Raw genomic sequence first — 20,942 nt, 5'->3', positions numbered from 1 at the left:
GGGCTATAGCCACTCTGTAAAGAGCTGGGTGGGCCAAAATGAGCTATGTTTTAGTAGAGACTGCTGTTCTTGAACTGGCATGGCTCTTCCTCCTGAGGAATGTCCTCTGTATTAGGGGACTAAAGATTGGCTTAATTGGGGAGTGTCCTATCTCAAAGGGACTAAAGGGTATTCTTTGTAACTTGGTATAGCCCTAAGAGACGTTTTCACGGCTTGTCTCTGGGATTAGAAGCTGGCCTGGGAGGGGGGCGGTGTGAAACCACTCAGAGGAAAAAAAACCACTCAGAGGGAGAAAGAATATAGGATGCAATATAAGAATTGGGGAGCTGGGGGAATAAGAAGGTTAATGTAATAGATTGGTCAGCAGCCTCTTTTTGGTTGCAGTAGCAAGCCAATTTCCTAGAGCTTGGTCTGTGCATATCAAATAAGTTATTTATAAGAAAACATGTTTGTGTCACAGGACACAGAGTACAAACAGATGTTATTCCCACATTAGGAATAGGCTTAAATAAAATTGAATTTCTCATTAGTGTAATATAAAATATGCCATAAGTTACTTCCCTCTAAGAAAACTGATTGCATGAAAATTCTCTTGTCCAAACTAATCAATAAAATAACAGCTGGGTTCCATAAATAGTTGTATCAATTGTTCTTACATCATCTTGAAACCTTTAAGGACCTTATTTCATACAGACATATATGTCTAGGAAGAGAATGAGTACTATGCCAAATACTCACTTACCTAGGGACTATATATTTTCAGACTGAAACTGACCACTTGCTCAGAAGATAGAAATTTATTCTAAAAGGAAAGAAGTGGGATATGATTATGAAAGAAAGCATCTTTAACTCTGACTTCAGGTATGGATAGCAAAAGACAACTAAACATGCATAAACCCCATAGCCAGACTCAGGAATAAGTGAGACAGATTCCTGTCAAATAACAGAATATAATTGCAAAATCAAGTTAGAAGGATTTAACCTTGAGTAGAACTCAAAAGTCCATACTTCAGATTTTCCCAGATGCAAACTTCACCTGCATCTTTTTTTTTATTATAGCTTTTTATTTACAAGACATATGCATGGGTAATTTTTCAGCATTGACCCTTGAAAAACCTTCTGTTCCAACTTTTCCCCTCCTTCCCCCTACCCCCTCCCCCAGATGGCAGGTAGACCAATACATGTTATGTATGTTAAAGTATATGTTAAATACAATTTATATATACATGTCCATACAATTATTTTGCTGCACAAGAAAAATTGGACTTAGAAATAAGGTAAAATTAATCTGAAAAGGAAATAAAAAATGTAAGCAGACAAAAACAGAGGGATTGGAAATGCTATGTAGTGGTTCACACTCATTTCCCAGAGTTCTTTCACTGGGTGTAGCTGGTTCTCTTCATTATTGAACATCCATCAGAATTATTGAATTATTGAACGTCCATCAGAATTGATCATCATATAGTATTGTTGTTGAAGTATATAATGATCTCCTAGTCCTGCTCATTTTACTCAGCGTCAGTTCATGTAAGTCTCTCCAGGCCTTTCTGAAATCGTCCTGCTGATCATTTCTTACAGAACAATAATATTCCATAACATTCATATACCACAACTTATTCAGACCTTCTCCAATTGGTGGGCAGCCATTCAATTTGCAGTTTCTAGCCATTACAAAAAGGGCTGCCACAAACATTTTTGCACATACAGGTTCCTTCCCCTTCTTTAAGATCTCTTTGGGATATAAGCCCAGTAGTAACTGCTGGAGCAAAGAGTATGCACAGTTTGATAACTTTTTGAACATAGTTCCAAATCGCTCTTCAGAATGGATGAATCTATTCTCAGTTCCACCAGCATTGTATGTGTCCCAGTTTTCCCACATCCCTTCCAACATTCAGCCTTATCTTTTCCTGTCATCCTAGCCAATCTGACAGGTGTGGAGTGGTATCTCAGAGTTGTCTTAATTTGCATTTCTCTGATTAAAAATGATTTGGAGCATCTTTTCATATGACAAGAAATAGTTTCAATTTCTTTATCTGAAAATTGTTCATATCCTTTGACCATTTATCAATTGGAGAATGGCTTGATTTCTTATAAATTGGAGTCAATTCTCTATATATTTTAGAAATGAGTCCTTTATCAGAACCTTTGACTGTAAAAATGTTTTCCCAGTTTATTGTTTCCCTTCTAATCTTGCCTGCATTAGTTTTGTTTGTACAAAAACTTTTCAATTTGATATAATCAAAATTTTCAATTTTGTAGTCAATAGTGATCTCTAGTTCTTCTTTGGTCACAAATTCCTTCCTCCTCCACAGGTCTGAGAGGTAAACTATCTTATGTTCTTCTGATTTATTTATAATCTCATTCTTTATGCCTAGATCATGAACCCATTTTGACCTTATCTTGGTATATGGTGTTAAGTGTGGGTCAGTGCCTAGTTTCTGCCATACTAATTTCCAATTTTCCCAGAAGTTTTTGTCAAGTCAATTCTTGTCCCAAAGTTATTGACTATTTTGTCCTATGAACCTAATCTATTCCACTGATCAACTAGTCTATTTCTAAGCCAATACCAAATGGTTTTGATAACTGCTGCTTTATAATATAATTTTAGATCTGGTACAGGTAGGCCACCTTCATTTGATTTTTTTTTTCATTAGTTGCCTTGAAAATCTTGATTTTTTGTTCTTCTGAATGAATTTTGTTGTTATTTTTTTCTACGTCATTAAAAGTTTTTTGGAAGTCTGATTGGTATGGCACTAAATAAACAGATTAGTTTAGGTAGTATTGTCATCATTATTATATTCTCTTGACCTATCTAAGAGCACTTATTCGTCCATTTATTCCTATACTCTCAAGTGTTTTTAATAGGAATGGATGTTGGATTTTATCAAATGCTTTTTCTGCATCTATTGAGATGATCATATGTTTTTTGTTAATTTGGTTATTGATATAGTTGATTATGCTAATAGTTTTCCTAATATTGAACCAGCCCTGCATTCCTGGTATAAATCCTACTTGGTCATGGTGTATTATCCTGGGGATGATTTTCTTTAATCTTTTTGCTAATATTTTATTTAAGATTTTTGCATCAATATTCATTAGGGAGATTGGTCTATAATTTTCCTTTCTCTGTTTTTGCCCTACCTGGTTTAGGTATCAGTACCATGTCTGTGTCATAAAAGGAATTTGGTAGGACTCCTTCAATCCCTATTTTTTCAAATAGTTTATATAGCATTGGAGTTCATTGTTCTTTAAATGTGTGGTAGAATTCACATGTAAATTCATCTGGTCCTGGGAATTTTTTCTTAGGGAGTTGATTAATAGCTTGTTGTATTTCTTTTTCTAAAATGGTACTATTTAAGCAATTTACTTCTTCCTCTGCTAATCTGGGAAGCCTATATTTTTTGAAGATAGTCATCTATTTCACTTAGGTTATCAAATTTATTGGCATAAAGTTGGGCAAAGTGACTCCTAATTATTGCTCTTATTTCCTCTTCCTCGATGGAAAGTTCTCTCTTTTCATTTTTGAGACTAACAATTTGATTTTCCTCTTTCCTTTTTCTAATCAGATTTACCAAAGGTTTATCTATTTTGTTGGTTTTTTCATAAAACCAACTCTTAGTTTTATTTATTAATTCAATAGTTTTTTTTAACTTTTAAAAAGCCCTTAGGTCTGTCTTCAGGGCAAAGAGGGTTACCAGCTTCCTCTACAGAAACAGGGATAGATAGATGGACAGTACCTGTCCTGCAAATGGGCTGCAGAGAGCAGCCCGAGCATGGAAGTGCCCTGGGAAGAGCCCCACAGTGTAAGTGTCACTGCCCCTGGTAGATTACCTCCTCCTCCCTTTTACCACCCCCTGCTGTGCAGAAGTGTGGCTACTCCAGGCAAAAGCCCCTTGCTGTAGAATGGGACTGCACAGCTGTGCTGTGGTCCATGCTGAGTCACTTCCAGTGCTGGGTGGGTGTGGCCTGGTCCTGTTAAACTCTGGCGTTTGGGGGCACACTCTACCTTTGGCATTTGTGTAACCTCTGCTCATTTACTGCTTTGCAACCAAAGTGGAGCAGCCAACCTGCGGTAGAGTCCTCCCTGCAAATTCTCCCCCCTTGGAGACCACACCCGCCCTCCTCCACTCAGCATGCTAGCCTCTGTGTTCTGCCTCCCTGCCTGATCAGGAAAAACCTTTTCTGGTCATCTTCCAGATTATCTTCGGTTGGTAATTTGTTGTACTACCAATATTTGTGGACCAGTCAAGTACTATTTCAGAGGCTGAATTTGGTAATCAGTAGTGAGGGTAGAAGGGAAGCTTAGAATGAAGCGTGTGTCCTCTCCGCCATCTTGATTCCGCCCCCTCCACTTGCTTCTTTTGAGAAGTTCTTGGGATTTTTCCGGGATGGTGGATTTTCTGATTTATTGACTTAGCCATACCTGGATACAAACTCAAAAAAAAATGACATTAATTATGGTCACAAGAAATTTTCTTTCAAATACCCAAGTATCAGAGGCTTCAGATCTAAAAAAATAAATCGTTGTGCATAATTTAAACACTCTCAGAGCATTTCTCCAGTACTGTGCAGAAGGTGAAAGACCTGAAGGACACAGCCAAAACTAGGTACAGGAAAATTAGAGGTTTTGCTATAGATGTAACACCAATACCATCAAGTTAAAATCTTGTTTTAGGGATTTAGAGATCATAAGATTGGTTAAACAGTGAGACTATGATGCACTAAATAAATGTTAAATAAATTTGCTGAGGACACAGAGACTATGACAGAAGTAATCATTTTCAGAAACTTTCAGTTGATCAAAAATAAAAATATCTAACAAACTTCTCTTAAAAGTTCTTTGCATTGTTAAACCTTTGAAACATAGGCTATCCCTTTAAATAACAGAGGCATTTCACTTAATAATTCACTTAATTAATTTCACAATAATAGAAGAAATTTCATTTAAACATCTGGATGCCCAAAAAGGAGTTAAGCATGAGTGAGTGGATTTTTTTTCACCTTCCTCAACTAGTGAAGGGGGGGAAGGGCTAACTGATCCAAAAATAAAATCAATCCAGATAAAGTTTTTTTTCACTGTAACCTTCCTTTCTATCCACTGTAGTTACCAATTTTAGGTTTTAAAATCACCAATTTCACGTAACTCAAGATAATAATTAATTCATTAGTTAATATAATAAGAAGATTCAGCTGACAGCTCTTAGGAGGAATTGAACTTTTCCTCCAGTCCCTTTAAATAAATTTCTTTTTTGTTAAAGGGAAAAAATATTCTAAAATTCAGAACATAGTTGGTAGCTAAACAATTTTGGCTGAAACTTGACAAAACAAAATTTATAGCACATATGTAGCAGAGCTAACAGAATTTTAAAACATAACTCATACAGTTTTAGAAATTGCACAATATACAATTTGGAAAGCAGTATTAGCACAGACCAGTTGATAGCGGTTGTCTCATACATTTGTAATAGTAAGAGATTCATCACAGAAAATTCATAACTCATCTTGATATCTAAGGAAATGTCCAAGTTCAACATTAGACAAATAATTTTTCTTTTAAGATGCTCAATAACCAACAACCAAAGACTTGGGCTGTAGAAATATAATAAATGTTATGAAACATTGTCTATAGTAAAACATGTTCAGTTATTAAGCATATCTTTTTTCTTCTTTTAAATCTTATCCTGGTGTAAAAACCAATAGAAATCATTTCTATGTAACAAACTTATAGATTATCAGGAAACCCATTCCTTGTTTGGGAACTATATAACCCAAACAAGCTCTTTTTCCAGGGTTGATGATGTTCACAAGATAAATTTAAGAAACCTGGCAAGTTTTCAAATTAAGGGGAGTCTACCAGGACTCCAGGGTTGAGCTTGCTATTCCTGCCTGCTCACCCCAGCTATTCTTATGAGCTTTGTTCTTATATATCTCCCCCAATATTCTGTGAAGAGAGGAAGAAAGCAGCACTTCCTCAGATCTCAAGGGGAACTGCTGTGAAATGCAAAACCAATATGAGTTTTCATCTCAACTCCACCTTTTCATACACAGTAATTGGAGTTGTAGCTGGTTTTAAACATTTTCCATTAGCTTTTAGTTACAAACCAAATCTCAGACACAAGTGGTAGGATTTTCTTTTCCAAAGCTTTTCAAGCTCTGGGAGTTCTCATAGGAGATCTTGGGCTTCTGAACCTCCTGTTCCTTCAGATGAATTTCCCTTTTCCATTAGGGAAGAAACAGGCAAATTCTTAAAATTCAGATAGAACATAATCTATCATGAAAATGGGTAGGAGTAACACATAGACCACTTTAAAAAGTTATTTACTTTGTGAGATTCTCTAAATTCTACCTAGATGTTCCAATCCTGATTCACATAAATCTTTTTTTTCTATGAGCCAGGAAGGGGGTAAGTGCCAGTTTTTATTTCAGAGTGCAAGTTTTCACTTTGAAAATTTAACTGACCCTCCAACTGGTCTCTTGAATCATGCAAATGCAGGCTGATTGGCTGCTAGAATTTTTAGTGATAGTAAACTGCTTTTTCTGTTTCCAGTAGTTCCTAGACTCTCAAATCCCCTATTCAACTGTTTCCTTTCTATTTTTCTTTCTTGTTCTGATCCAATAGTTCTGCTTTCTTCTTCTATCTTTACTGAAATATATTTTCTTTTTCCCATTTATCCATCCTTGCAGTCATGGAAGGAGGGGGGTGCTGGGGTATGAAGAGAAGAACTTTCATTCCTTTTCTGTCCTATCAATTGCTCTTACAACCAACCTTGTCACTTGCTTTAAAAAACTTTTTATAAGATTCAATTCTTTTTCCTTAAAATAAATTCCACCTTGGATTGATTGTGAAACAATTTAATTATTCATCTTTTTTTTCTTTTTCTGAGGCAATTGGGGTTAAGTGACTTGCCCAGGGTCCCACAGCTAGGAAGTGTTAAATGTCTGAGATCAAATTTGAACTCAGGTCCTCATGACTTCAAGGCTGGTGCTGTATTCACTGCACCACCGAGCTGCCCCAGTGATTAATCTTAAAACCTCCAGAATTGGAGAATATGAGAGACAGAGACAGAAGGAGACAGGAGGAGGAGGAAGAGAGAAAGGAAGAGGAGGAGGAAAGAGAGAGAGACAAAGAAAGACAAAGAGACAGAGACAGAAAGACACAGAAAAACAGACGGAGAGACAAAGACAAAGAAACAGAGAAAGAGAGCTAGAGAGAGACAAAGAGAAAGAGACAGAGATAAAGACAGAGAGACAGTGAAAGACAGAAACAGCCACACAGAGACAAGACAAAGAGAGATAAAGACGAAGAAATAACAAAGACAGAAACAGACAGAAAGGCAAAGAGAGAAACAGGGAGGAAGGGGGAGAAAGAGAGACAGAGAGAGAGAGAGAGAGAGAGCGAGCGAGAGCGCGCACGCTACAGGAGTGATAGAGAAGAGAGAGAGACAGAGAGAGAGAGAGACAGAGAGAGAGAGAGAAAAAACGAGAGAACGAGAACATGAACATACTATTTGAAAGGCATCCCTTTCAAAAAGGGTCAGATCCTGTCTCACCCAGCTACCCAAAAGCTGAGGGACCTACACCACTGCCAGGAGTCTTAGCCTCCTACAAGACTGGTTGTGGGTAAAAGAAGAGTTCAAAGGAAAGTACCAACTTTGTGTGATTTTAAGAGATTGTAGGTCTGCAAAGGGGGCTTCCTGGCTTTCAGATGCAAAATGAAGTATGTGAGAGTCACATTTCATAGTGTGATAGGAGTCAAAGAGATTCTCTTAAAGTCACAAAAGAGTTTATTTTTATCATGGTTGATGCGCTAGTTTCTAACGGGAGTCTAGCTCTAGTTTGAGGAGAGTTTTATATATTGAAATTTTGAGTTTTACCTTCCAGGCTAACTGCCTACTAGGTTGTAAAATGTAAGAGAGAGAAGGCAATAGATGGAGAAAAAGCATTTGACAAAATACAATACCCATTCCTATTAAAAACACCAGCAAGTATAGGAAGAAATGGAATTTTCCTTAAAATGATAAGTAGTAGCTATCTAAAATCATCAGGAAGCATTATATGTAATGGGGATAAGCTAGAAACATTCCCAGGAAGACCAGGGGTGAAACAAGGTCGCCCATATCATCACCACTATTATTTAGTATAATAGAAATGGTAGCTTTAGTAATAAGAAGTGAAAAATTGAAGAAATTAGAATAATGAGCAAACAAAACTATCACTCTTTGCAGATGATATTTTGGTTTATATGATAAAATAGATTTTTGTTTCTCAAAATATATGCATAGATAGTTTAAACATTCACTCTTACATAATCTTGTATTCCAAATTTTTCTCCCTCTTCCTCCACCCCTCCCCTAGACAGCAAGTAATCCAATATAGGTTAAACGTGTAATTCCTCTAAACATATTTCCACATTAATTATACTGTACTTCTTAGCAATTATGCTAAGAAAAATCAGATCAAAAGGAAAAAATGAGAGAAAAAAACCAAGCAAGCAAACAACAACATAAAAGGTGAAAATACTATGTTGTGATCTACATTTAGTTCCCACAGCCTTCTCGCTGGATGCAGATGACTCTCTTCATCACAAGTCTAGTAGATTTGGCCTGCATCACCTCTTTTTTTTCCACAGAGGAAATCTTTTTTTTTTTTTATTATTGTAGCTTTTTATTTACAAAATATATGCATGGATAATTTTTCAACACTGACCCTTGCAAAACCTTGTGTTCTCAATTTTCCCCTTCTCCCCCCCACCTTCTTCCCTAGATGGCAAGTAATCCAATATATGTTAAACATATTAAAATATATGTTAAATTTAATATATGTATACATATTTATACAGTTATCTTGCTGCACAAGAAAAATCAGATCAAAAAGGGAAAAAAAAATGGAAAGAAAACAAAATGAAAGCAAACAACAACAAAAAGAGTGAAAATTCTATGTTGTGATCCACATTCAGTTCCCACAGTCCTTTCTCTGGGTGTAGATGGCTGTCTTCATCACAAGATCATTGGAATGGGCCTCAATCATCTCATTGTTGGAAAGAGGCTCCTCCATCAGAATTGATCATCATATAGTCTTGCTGTTGCCGTGTATAATGATCTCCTGGTTCTTCCCATTTCACTTAGCATCAGTTCATGTAAGTCTCTCTGAAATCCTCCTGCTGATTGTTTCTTATAGATCAGTAATATTCCATAACATTCATATACCAAAATTTATTCAGCCATTCTCCAATTGATGGGCAATGCCTACAAAGAGGGCTGCCTCAAAACATTTTTGCAGATGTGGGTCCCTTTCCCTTTTTTAAGATCTCTTTGGGATACAGACTCAGTAGAAACACTGCTGGATAAAAGGTATGCTCAGTTTGATAACTTTTTGAGCATAGTTCCAAATTGTTCTGAGAATGGTTGGATCAGTTCACACTTCCACCAGCATTATATGAGTGTCTCAGTTTTCCCACATCCCCTCCAACATTTGTATTATACTTTCCTGTCATCTTAGCCACTTTGATAGTTGTGAAGTGGACCTCACAGTTATCTTAATTTGCATTTCTCTAATTAGTATTGATGTAGAGTATTTTTTCATATGACTAGAAATGGCTTTAATTTCTTCATCTGAAAATTGCCTGCTCATATCCTTTGACCATTTATCAATCAGAGAATGGCTTATTTTATGATGGTATATTTAGATAATGCTTGAAAATCAATTTAAAATAATGGTTTGGTCATGTATACTTATTGTGTATCTAATTTATATTTTAATATATTTAACATCTACTGGCCATCCTGCCATCTGGGGGAGGAGGTGGGGGGTAAGAGGTGAAAAATTGTAACAAGAGGTTTGGCAATTGTTAATGCTGTAAAGTTACCCGTGCATATAACCTGTAAATAAAAGGCTATTAAATAAAAAAAATAAATCCTAAAAAAAATTAAAAAAAGAAAATCAATTTAAAAATTATTAGAAATAATTAACAACTTTAGCAAGGTTGCAGGATATGAAATAAGCTTATTCAAATCATCAGCATTTCTATGTTACCAACAAAACCCAGCAGCAAGATATAGAAAGAAAAATCCTATCTAAAATAACTGCAGATAATATAAAATATTTGGGAGTCCAGCTGCCAACACAAAGCCAGAAATTATATGACTACAATTACAAAATACTTTTCACACAGATAAAATTAGACATAAGCAATTGGAAGAATATCAAGTGCTCATGGGTAGGCTGAGCTAATATAATAAAAATGACAATTCTACTTAAATTAATCTATTCAGTGCCACACAAATTCAACTACTAAGAAATTACAGAGTTAGAAAAAATAACAAAATTCATTTGGAAGAACAAAAGGTAAAGAATTTCCAGGGACTAATGAAAAGAGAGATGAGAAAAGAGCCAGATGTCTTTTAACAAGGTCAATCAGACAGCTTGGGGCTTTTGCAGAGGACAAATAAGGTTTTATTGCTCCACATTCTTTAGCTAGTTAAGCAGTTTTGAGTAGACCCTTGGCTAGGACTCATCATTACCTTTTTTCATTATTTTTCTCATTAAAAAAAAATTCATTCACTTATAGCTTCAGTTCCTCTCCTGGGAATTTTTAATTGTTCCAAATTCTTGAATTATCTTTTATGATCTTCTCAATGTTAATTCTTCCTTGAATTATTGAAGCATGCCATTTATTCATTTGAGAATGTCCTTTGGGATAACTTGCACTGTTACTTTTTCTTTCTGCATTGTTACTACAGCTTTTAGCATTTGCTTCAGTTGATTCTTGAGTTTAAAAAAATCATCAGCTCTTTTTTGGTTTATTAATTTTTTTGAGAGAGTAAATTATTATATAATTTTTAAAAATGTTTCCCTTATTTTTGATATTTCTATTTTTCTTAAATGAGATTATGAAGAGGCTAGTTGTCATTCTGTCCTTTTTCTAAAAGCTTCCTTTTGTCTAGGCTAAACATTAAGTTCTTTTAGCCATTGTGTATATGCCATGGTGGGGGTAGTAGGAGGGAGAGGGAGAATAAGATTCCTTTCCCTACATGCCATTCAATAAACAAGTCTAGTTTGTCACTGTTTCTCTTAAGATGTGATGCCAAAATTCCAATAGACTTGGGATGGAAAATGCCATCCACATCCAAAGAGAGAACTATGGAGACGGAATGTGGATCGAAGCATACTATTTTCACTTTGTTGTTGTTATTTGTTACCTTAATTTTTTTTCTTTTCTCCTTTTGATCTGATTCTTCTTGTACAGCATGACAAATATGGAAATATGTTTAAAAGAACTGCACATATTTAACCCATATCAAATTTCTTGGTGTCTTGGGGAGGAGGGAAGCAAGAGAGGGAGGGAGAAAAATTTGGAATACAAAGTTTTATAAAAATGAATGTTGAAAACTATGTGTATTTTGAAAAATAAAATACTTTAAAGATGTGATACCAAGAATTACATAGGATACTCCAGATGTAGTCAGATTTGGGCAGAGTTAAGATGACTACCTCCAGCTTTCAGTATATTTTTCTTCTTTAACATAGCCCACAATTCCCATTTGCTTTTTTTTAAATGGCCATATCACACTATTGACTATGAAATTCTTTTATACTATCATAATCTTTTAAAATTCTGTCTTTACCTTTGTTTTACAAACCTTAACCCTGCTCTTCCTCTTCACTGCAATCTTTAATCGACTTGCCCATTTATTTTTTTCCAAGACAATCTTCCCTATACTGGCTATACTCACCTCACTTCCCTATACTGACTCCTTGGTGATTTGGTTCTACGCTGTGCTCCATACTCAAATCCTTTACCCTCTTGTCCATTCCCTGATCATTCCTTGCATTACTTCTACCATGTACCACACCCACCATCCATTAAACCCCAATTTTGGATTATTTCCATCATCCACTACATGCTGTTGAACATGGATCCACTTCAGATTTCCTTGATTTTTCAACTGGGTCCTTAATCAAATATCCCATGGCACTGCTCCATTTTCCCACCTCCTCTCCCCCCCCCCAAGCTCTACCCCCCAGCTGAGGACCTTCACTAAAAAATAATGAGCCCATTCACACTGAGAGCTCCTTTTTTTATCACTTACTCATAATATCATTTTCTTCTACTGTCTCTTCTGGCCAACCACTCTACCTGCACCCTTGATAACATTCTTTTGTACTTTTGCAACAGATCAGCCTCTCTGTTATCTTCACGCTTTCTAATCTTCTTCTTTTGTCTACTAACCGTCTTTCTAGCTGCCTTCATTATCCCTCTGTCTTCAAAAATACCCTTCACCTGGTCCTACCATCTCTTCTAGCTTTCACCCTATATTTCTCATTCTTTTTTCAGCTAAACTTCTTAAGACAGCTTCTATACTAGAAACCTGTACTTTTTCTCCTCTCACTCACTACTAAAACCTCTAAGTTTGGCTTTTGATCTCATCATTCAATTAAAACTACTCTCTCCAATGTTACCACCGCTCACTTAATTGCCAAATCTAATGACCTTTTCTCAAATTCCTCATCCTTCTTGATTTCTTTGCAAGCTCTAAAATTCTCAATTACTCTCTTCTGGATTCTGTCTTCTCACCAGATTATCATGACATTGTCTTGCTCATTTCTTCTACCTGTTTGACTACTCCTTATTTTTTGTTGGCTATTCCTCCAGGTGATAGACTCTACCTGTGGATATACCCCAAAGGTCTTTCTTGGATCCTCTTCTCCTTTCCCTCTATATTATTCATCTGGTTTTCTCATTAGTTCCCATTATTTCAGTTATCTCTATTCAAGTGATTCCCAGATCTCCATATGGCATACTCATCTCTCATGAGCTCTTGTCTCATGTTACCAATTTTTACCTTTTTGGACATCTCAACCTAGATGCCCCATAGTCATCTCAAAATCAACATATCAGAAACAATTCATTATTTTTCCCCCTACCCTTCTTCTCTTCCCTTGTAAAATAATTACATTTTTTTCAATTAAGAAAAATTTTTTGTTTCCCTCATTTCCCCCTCCTCTCACTGGGAAAAAATGAAAACAAAATCTTTGTAACAAAAGATACATAGTCAAGAAAAATAAAATGCTGCAATGACTATGTCCAGAAATATATATCAGTCTGTACCTCTTATCATTCAAGAGGGATTTAGTATGTTTCATCATGAGTCCTCTGTTTGGTCATTATTTTTTTATCAGAATTTTTAAGTCTTTCAGATTTGTTTGTTTTCATAATGTTATTGTAATTATTTCAATTGTTCTCTTGTTTTTTTGTTCACTTTGCATCAGTTCATACAGGTCTTCCAGATTTCTTTTAAATCACCCCCTTCATCATTTCTTATAGTAAAATAGTGTTCTGCCATAATTTGTTTAACCATTTCCTAAGTGATAAGCATCTCCTCATTTTCCAGTTCTTTGCCTCTATTTAAAAAAAAGAGCTGTGTGATTTTTTTTTCTTTTTTCCTTCATTAAAGCTTTTTATTTTTCAAAACATGTGTGGACAATGATTCAATATTAGCCCTTGTAAAACATTGTGTTCCACTTCCCCCATCCCCTCCCCTAGAAGGCAAGTAGTTCAATATATGTTAAACATGATAGAAATATATATTAAATCCAATATATGCATACATATTTATACAATTATCTTGCCGCACAAGAAAAATCAAATCAAATCAGGAAAAAAAAAAGAGAAGCAAAATCAAATGCAAGCAAACAACAACAAAAAAGAGTGAAAATGCTATATTGTGAACCAAACTCAGTTCCCACAGTCCTCTCTCTCGGTGCAGATGGCTCTCTTCATCACAAGATCAAGATTATAGTAACGGGGCTCAATCATCTCATTGGTGGAAAGAGCCACTTCAATCAGAATTGATCATTGTGTAATCTTGTTGTTGCCATGTACAATGATCTTCTGGCTCTGCTCATTTCACTCAGCATAAGTTCATGTCAGTCTCTCCAAACCTCTCTGAAATCATCCTGCTGATTGTTTCTTACAGAACAATAATATTTCATAACATTCATATACCATTACATATCTAGCCAGTCTCTAGCCGATGGGCATCCACTCAGCTTCCAGTTCCTTTCCAATACAAAAAGGGCTGCTACAAAGATGCTGTGATTTTTTTTTTAAGTATCAATCCTTTTCTTCTTTCTTTGAAGTTTTTGAGGTAAGGCCTAATAGTAGTGGTAGTAGTAATACTTATTGTTGCTGCTGTTTTTGTTGTTGTTTCTTCACTATCACCACCACTACCATCATCATCACCACCAAATCAAAGGATATGCACAGTTTAGTAACTCTGGGGGTCACTTTTTGTTTTTAAAAAATAACTGTACTCAATCATAGCTCTACCAACAGTGCATTCATGTCCCCGTTTTCCTGCAGCTTCTTCAGCAGTGGTCATTTTCCCTTTTTGTCAGTTTTGCCAGTCTGACAATGAGGTTTGCTTTAATTTGTTGTGGGTATGTTATTCTTAGTTATAAGCCCATAACCTTTGCTTTTTGGAATGTTATATTCCAAACTCTTGTCATCTTTAGGGCAAACTAAGTCATGTGTGATGATTATTGCGGTTCCTCAGTATTTTAATTCTTTATTTACTTCTGCTTGTAATATTTTTTCTTTTACCCAACAGCTCTGGATTTTGTCTGTAGTTTTTCAGAGAGTTTTTATTGGGATTTCTTTCAGCAGTTGACTGACGAATTCTTTCCATTTCTATTTTGCCCTGTTTCTAAGATAGGCAGTTTTCTTTTATAATTTCTTGAAATATGATATCTAGGCCCTTTTTTTGGCCACAGCTTTCAGGTAATCAAATGATCTCTAAATATTCTCTCTTTGATGTGTTTTTCATATCGTTTTGCTTTTATTATGAGATACCTTACATTTTCTCTTTTTATTTTATCTTATTTTTATTTTAAATTCTGTTTTTCTTCAGTCTTTTGATCCTGTTTTAATGTTTTTTGTTGTCTTCTGGAGTCTGGCTTCTATTTGGTCCATTCAATTTTTAGGGATTTGTTGCTTGGGCAAGGTAGTGTATGTCTTATGCCAGTCTGTTGCTTCTTTTTTTAAGTTCTTTCTTCCATAGTTTTAATTTCTTTTCCATTTTTTCCCTTTAGTACCATCATTTCATTTGTAAAAAAAATTTAATTAAAAAAATCTCTTGTTTCATGTTTTTCAGGAATTCTATGAATTTGTGTCCAAGCTGTATTTTTCTTTAAGGATTTCTTGTGGCTATTTTAGAATTTAGAATTATTTTATTCTTCTGTGTTTGTATCTAGAGTATTTCTGTCACCATTATGGAGTTTTATGGTATTATCCTTTTTTTAAACTTAGTATATCTAGGAAATTTTAAAGAGAATGTCTAGGTTGGTGCTGCTGCTGCTGCTTTTGGGGAGTTTTGAGTGTTAGATTATTCCAGACTTTTAAGGACAGCTGAGACTGGGGTGTTCCCAGAGTAGTCTGATCTAGAACAGAGTCTGATGACTGCCCCTTTGGTCTGAGCTCTTCAAGTTTTTGACCTGGATTTGGGTCTGACAGGCAACAGACCTGGGTTTGCCACCTTGGGAGTTTTAGCAGGTTGCCACTGGACTCAGCCCCTATCAGTCAGCTGGAAAGCTCTGCTGATGCAGTTATAGAACTGCAGGCTCCTCTTTGGTCTGGCATTTCTGTCCTGATTATTCCTCTGCAAGCTTCAGACTGTTGGAACTGAATTCTTGTTCTGCTCTGGGAGGTCCAAGGCTGCTGGTTTCTGAACTTGTTCTTACTTCTTACCCACTCAGTACATTGTATAAGGCAGGGGTCCTCAAACTATGGCCCGTGGGCCAGATGGGGCAACTGAGGATGATTATCTCCCTCCCCCAGGGCTATGAAGTTTCTTTATTTAAAGGCCCACAAAACAAAGTTTTTGTTTTTACTCTAGTCTGGCCTTCCAAACAGTCTGAGGGACAGTGAACTGGCCCCCTATTTAAAAAGTTTGAAGACTCCTGGTATAAGGCCATTCCTTACTCTAAATGCCACTCCTATGGGTATGTTCAGCCTTGGTCCTTCCTCTTTTGGTCCTTGAATTTGTACTTCTGGCCAGACCCTGTCCCCAGTGTCCCTTGACCTCTGTCTCCTCATGCCCTCTCTGGGCTGAAAGAATGTGACCTTTTATTCAATTTACTTGATCAGGATTCAGTCTGGTTTGTTTTTTAGATCTATTAAGAAGGTGATTTTTTTTGGAGCTCATTCTATTTCTTCACCATCCTAGTTCTGCTGCTTCTTCATCCATTTTAAACATTTCCAGTGCCTTCAGTTGATCCTCATATGACTTGGACTCAAGGCTCTTCACCATCTCTGTTCTCCTCTTCTGATTGGTTAAGTCCTTCAGCTTACCAATAAAAACTGTGTACCAAACTGTGGTACTCAGAACTGAAGACAGTGATATGTGGTCTGATCAGGGAAAGTATTCCTGGAAGTTTTATCTTCTTCCTATACTTAATACAAGGTACATACCTTACACCTAGTTCTTATTCCTGGAGGCTATGCTTCTTAATGCCACCCAAGTTGCCTTCTGGGCAGCCATATCACACTGCTGATTCATATTAAGTTTTCAGTCCACTAACTCAGATATTTTTCAGAAAAATTGCTGTGTAAATTGCCTTTCTTTGCCTGACTCTTGGCAGTTGGAAGTTTTTGAACCCAAGCATATGGCTTTTTTTATGGGCAGCTAGGTGGCTCAGAGCACTGGGCCTGAAATCAGGAAGACTCCTTCCTGGGTTCAAATTTGGCCTCAGACACTTCCTAGCTGGGTGACCCTGGCCCAGTCACTTCACCCTGTTTGCTTTAATTTCTTCCTCAGTAAAATGATCAGGACAAAGAAATGGTAAACTACTCCAGTGCCTTTGCCAAGAAAATCCCAGATGGGGTCATAAAGAATCAGACACAATTGAAAAGTGACTGAACAACCAAAATAAGACTATATTTATCTCTATTGAATTTCATCTAAATAGATTTAGCCCAGTACTCTAGCCTGTCATGGTCCCTTTTGGATCCTGACCTTGTCATCCAGTGTCTTAGCTGTGTGGCACATTGCCACTATACTACCTGTTGCCTTGGACAGGTAATTTCTCCTCATTGAGCCTCAGTTTTCTTGTTCATAAAAGTAAAAGAACTGGACTTAGGATGTGGACTTCTGAGATCCTTTCCAGTTTGAAATCTATAATCATCGGATCGCCACCATTGATGAGCATGCCATTAATACCTTGATTCAAGTCATTGTTCAAAGTGTTAACTAGTAGCCCAAGGTCAAACATGGCTCCTTTGAGAATTCTTCTAGAGACTTCTGCCAAGTTGTCCAGAGGAACAATATCTTTAATCACTCCCACATTACCAGTGAAAAGAATCCCCAAAGGAAAACTGGCCTGGGAGTAATTGAAAAGCCAATAATGGTCCCAGAGAACAGATAATGAAATCTATTACCTTCCTTTGAGGAGGGAGGCCAGGACTTCAAGGGTAGACTGTTGCATGCGCATAACGTTATCAGATATATTCACTGTCATCAGTTGTCTTAGCTTATCTCTTCTTTGTTGTATGGGAGGATTCAGTCCCCAGGATGGAGGGGGGCAGCATGTACCCCAAAATGACCCTGATGTTAACAATATGAGATATCAGTAAAATGCCTTTTTTTTTTAAAGCAGTGGACAGGTAAATGAGATTGCCACTCACATTTGCCATCAGTCCTCTTGCTCTTTCTTTGTGTCTGTTCCCTACTGTACTTTCTCAGCTGTTGTCTTTATCCTTCTTACAAAGCTTGCTTGAAATATCATTTTTCCTAAGAAATCTCTTTGGTAGGTGAAAACTGAAAACAGGGGAAAAATCTGGTTTTAAATGGATTACTCTTGTAAAATTTGGTCTAGAATGCCTACTCAGATTGAAGAGCTTGGATCCAACAAAGGAAAACACTCAAAAATGCTAGAATAAAAGGATGTGTTTGTCTTGGCTTGTTGGATTTGCAGTGTCTTCATTGGTAGAGTGGAGCTATGTTCAAAGCCTGCTTCTGATGGATGAGATGGCTTGGGCAAGTCACTACTCCTCTGCAAAATGGGGTAGTTGGGTGAGATGGCCTATTGGGTCCCTGTCAGCTCTGGATCTCTGATCTTTAGAATCATGTAAGAATTCAGAGGGAAAGCAGAATTGAGATTTGCAGAGTGTGGGGTCTGCAGAGGAGATTTGAGCTTGATCATTATATGAAAAAAGGAAACCTCTAGGGAAAAAGGCAGGAATAGATTGAGAGTTGTGGCAGGGATCATCAAGGAGACTGGCCTGACTTGCATAGTTTATTTTTGTTGAAGAATGATGCAAGATAAGATTGTATTAATAGAATTGAACCATTCCACTAAGTCTTGGATTCTCAGCTGAGGTATTTGGACTTAACTGTAAAACAGATTCTGCTTCCTCCTTGCCCCCACTTCTGTACCATTGTCCTTAGCCAAGATTTTACTACTTTTAGACAATTACTTATGTGTCTCGGTGGTCACAAAATAGGCTTATGACTGGTATGATATTATGAGATTTGGTTACTCCTGCTGAAAGGTGATTTCCTCAAGAGCTCTACTCCTAATACTCTGGTATTATTATAGTAAAAATGTGGTAGACTCAGTTTCTTTTGATGGGGACTCCCTGGGCTGGAAGCGGAAATACGTGACTTAGAAATGTTTGTTTTATAGACTACACCTATGACTTAATTGGTTTAGGGTGCGGAGATCATCCATCAATTGTTCTGCACCTTCAAGTAGAACAGTTGCCCAGAGTCACATAGCCATTGGATAGTAGAGGTCTGCTCTTTCTGCCTTTGCTGCTGGCTCTCTCATCTACTCTACATGGCCTTTCTTGTGCTTCTCATAGGAAGTGGTTTTTATTTTATCCATTTTTAATAAAAATCCTAATTCTACCCATCTCTCCATTGCCACAGGCCTTCTGGTTGGGACACTTGATTCAGTCTTAGACTCAACTGCTAAAGTGGCTCCATTTCGCATCCTCCATCAGACACCAGGTTCTCAGGTTTATTGGTCCATCGCATGTGGTAAGTGGGACTTTTGAGAATGTATTTTTTTAATTTTAAATGAAAAGAACTAAGAATTTGTTTGGATCCATCATTTCTCTTGTCTAGTTGTTTTGGCTCATGCTATGAAAACCCATCTGTTACCGTAGTGGGATATAATAGTAAAATTTTCTGTTATTGTATTTTTGACAAAAATGGCATAGTACTTTTCTTTTTTTAATCCCTCCCACCCCAAATTCCCATCTGTTGGCCAAAGGGCTGTCCATTAACAGTACAGGTTCTAGTCACACTTTGCTAGTCCCTCTTTCAAACTTAGTCAATAAACATTTATTAAGCACCTATTATGTACTAGGCACTGTATTAAGCTCTGGGGCTACAAAAGGAGGCAAAAGACAGGAGCTCCCAGTCTGATAAGGGAGACATGCAAAACTATAGACAAACAAGCTATGAACAGCATAGATAAGATAAAATTAAGAGGGATTGGAGAAAGCTTGCTGTAAAAGATGGGATTTTAGCTGGGACTTACAGAGAACTAAGAAAATCAGTCCTACTGCCCTTACTATTTCCCCCCTGCTCATCCTTCTGTAGCTTTTTGGATGTAGCCCTAGGGAAGATAAAGGTCCTAACCCAGAAGTTCTTTCTCCTTCCCTGCCTCAATAATCCACACACTGACAATCTGACATCGATTCTATCAGCCAATAAACATTTATTAAGCACATGCTGTATGTCAGGCCTTGTGCCAAGCACTGAGAATACAAAAAATGGCAAAAGACAGTCCCTTTCCTCAAAGAGCTTACAATCTAATGAGAGACAATAAATAAGCAAATTCTATACAGACAAGTGATGTATGGATTGATAGGAAATAATCAGTAAAGGGAAGGTGCTAGAATTGAAGATGACATATGAATCTGCCAGCTGAATCTGTTATATGTGCTCACTTAATGTGTGTGTGTGTGTGAGTGATATGATGCAGTACCTTGGAGATATATGATGAACTGTATAGTAGGGGAAATGTTCACCAGGGTTTTTTGCTAACGATATTCAGATGTTTGCTTTGAAATCCAAACTTATTGCTTAATTTTTTCTTCCATTAAAATATTGATCTAATTAGATTCTGAGATTTCTACCTTCCCTTTTTAAAAACTGAATGTGAGACTCCTTTGTTTCTTTTTGTGAATAGGTGTTCTTTCTCTAGCTGCATATGACCTATGAATTTCTGAAGTTCATATAGGTAGATAAATGTATAAGTCACGTGGAAATAGATGTGCCCCTTCTTTTTGGACTTGCTATTTCATGCTTCAGGAGGACTGGCAGATTGCTTCCTTTCTGCCTTTTTTTTAAACTGAATGCCGTATCTGGCCTTTGTGGTCATGAGCCTGCTGACGTAAAGAGTGTGTGGCATCTCTAGCTTGATGTAGGAATTGGTAACAAAGGTTTAACATCTGTCCATATCGAAATCTATCTTCTTTGGCCAATTTTTTTTTCTGAAAAAGAAATGCGGATATTACCTACTCTTAATAAACTGGAGTCAAAGAGGGATAGGGCCCACTGGCTGAATGGTATTATTCTTCTTTCTAAAGAGCCAGAAATGAGCATATTCAAAAAGCCCCTTCCAGCTTTTGAAATGACAGTCATAACAAACTGTCCTAACAGGTTTGGAGAGAGTCTTTCACGAATCTCTATTATGTGTATGCTTGAACCATTTCAAAAATGCAAGATTCTTTAAAAGAAAAAGTGATACTTGCAGGATTGATTTCCTGATGAGTCAAAATGCTCAAATAACAGGACTAGGACTAGTACCAGGGGCTACAGTGCTATATGCCAGATACTTGTTGCTTAATGGACAACTTTATTTAGGATCCGATTGCAGCACTGGTTCTTCTGTATGTCTGTGTGTATTATGGATCCTTCTGCCATCATTAAGTA

General features: G+C 36.8%; 1 protein-coding gene across 4 annotated transcripts in view; it reads left to right on the top strand.

Annotated features, from left to right (window-relative positions):
• TBC1D8B (TBC1 domain family member 8B) overlaps nt 1-20,942 on the top strand; it is a 119,278-nt gene that overhangs the window by 26,279 nt on the left and 72,057 nt on the right. For all 4 annotated transcript variants that reach the window (XM_031945130.1, XM_031945129.1, XM_031945132.1 and 1 more), the window contains exon 2: nt 18,927-19,037. In XM_031945130.1, the coding sequence (XP_031800990.1) occupies nt 18,927-19,037 (111 nt within the window). The remainder of the gene's footprint in view (nt 1-18,926; nt 19,038-20,942) is intronic.

Source organism: Sarcophilus harrisii, chromosome X, assembly GCF_902635505.1.
Source record: "Sarcophilus harrisii chromosome X, mSarHar1.11, whole genome shotgun sequence".
In the NCBI taxonomy this organism is placed as follows: domain Eukaryota; kingdom Metazoa; phylum Chordata; class Mammalia; order Dasyuromorphia; family Dasyuridae; genus Sarcophilus; species Sarcophilus harrisii.
This window is presented reverse-complemented; position numbering and strand designations above follow the sequence as displayed.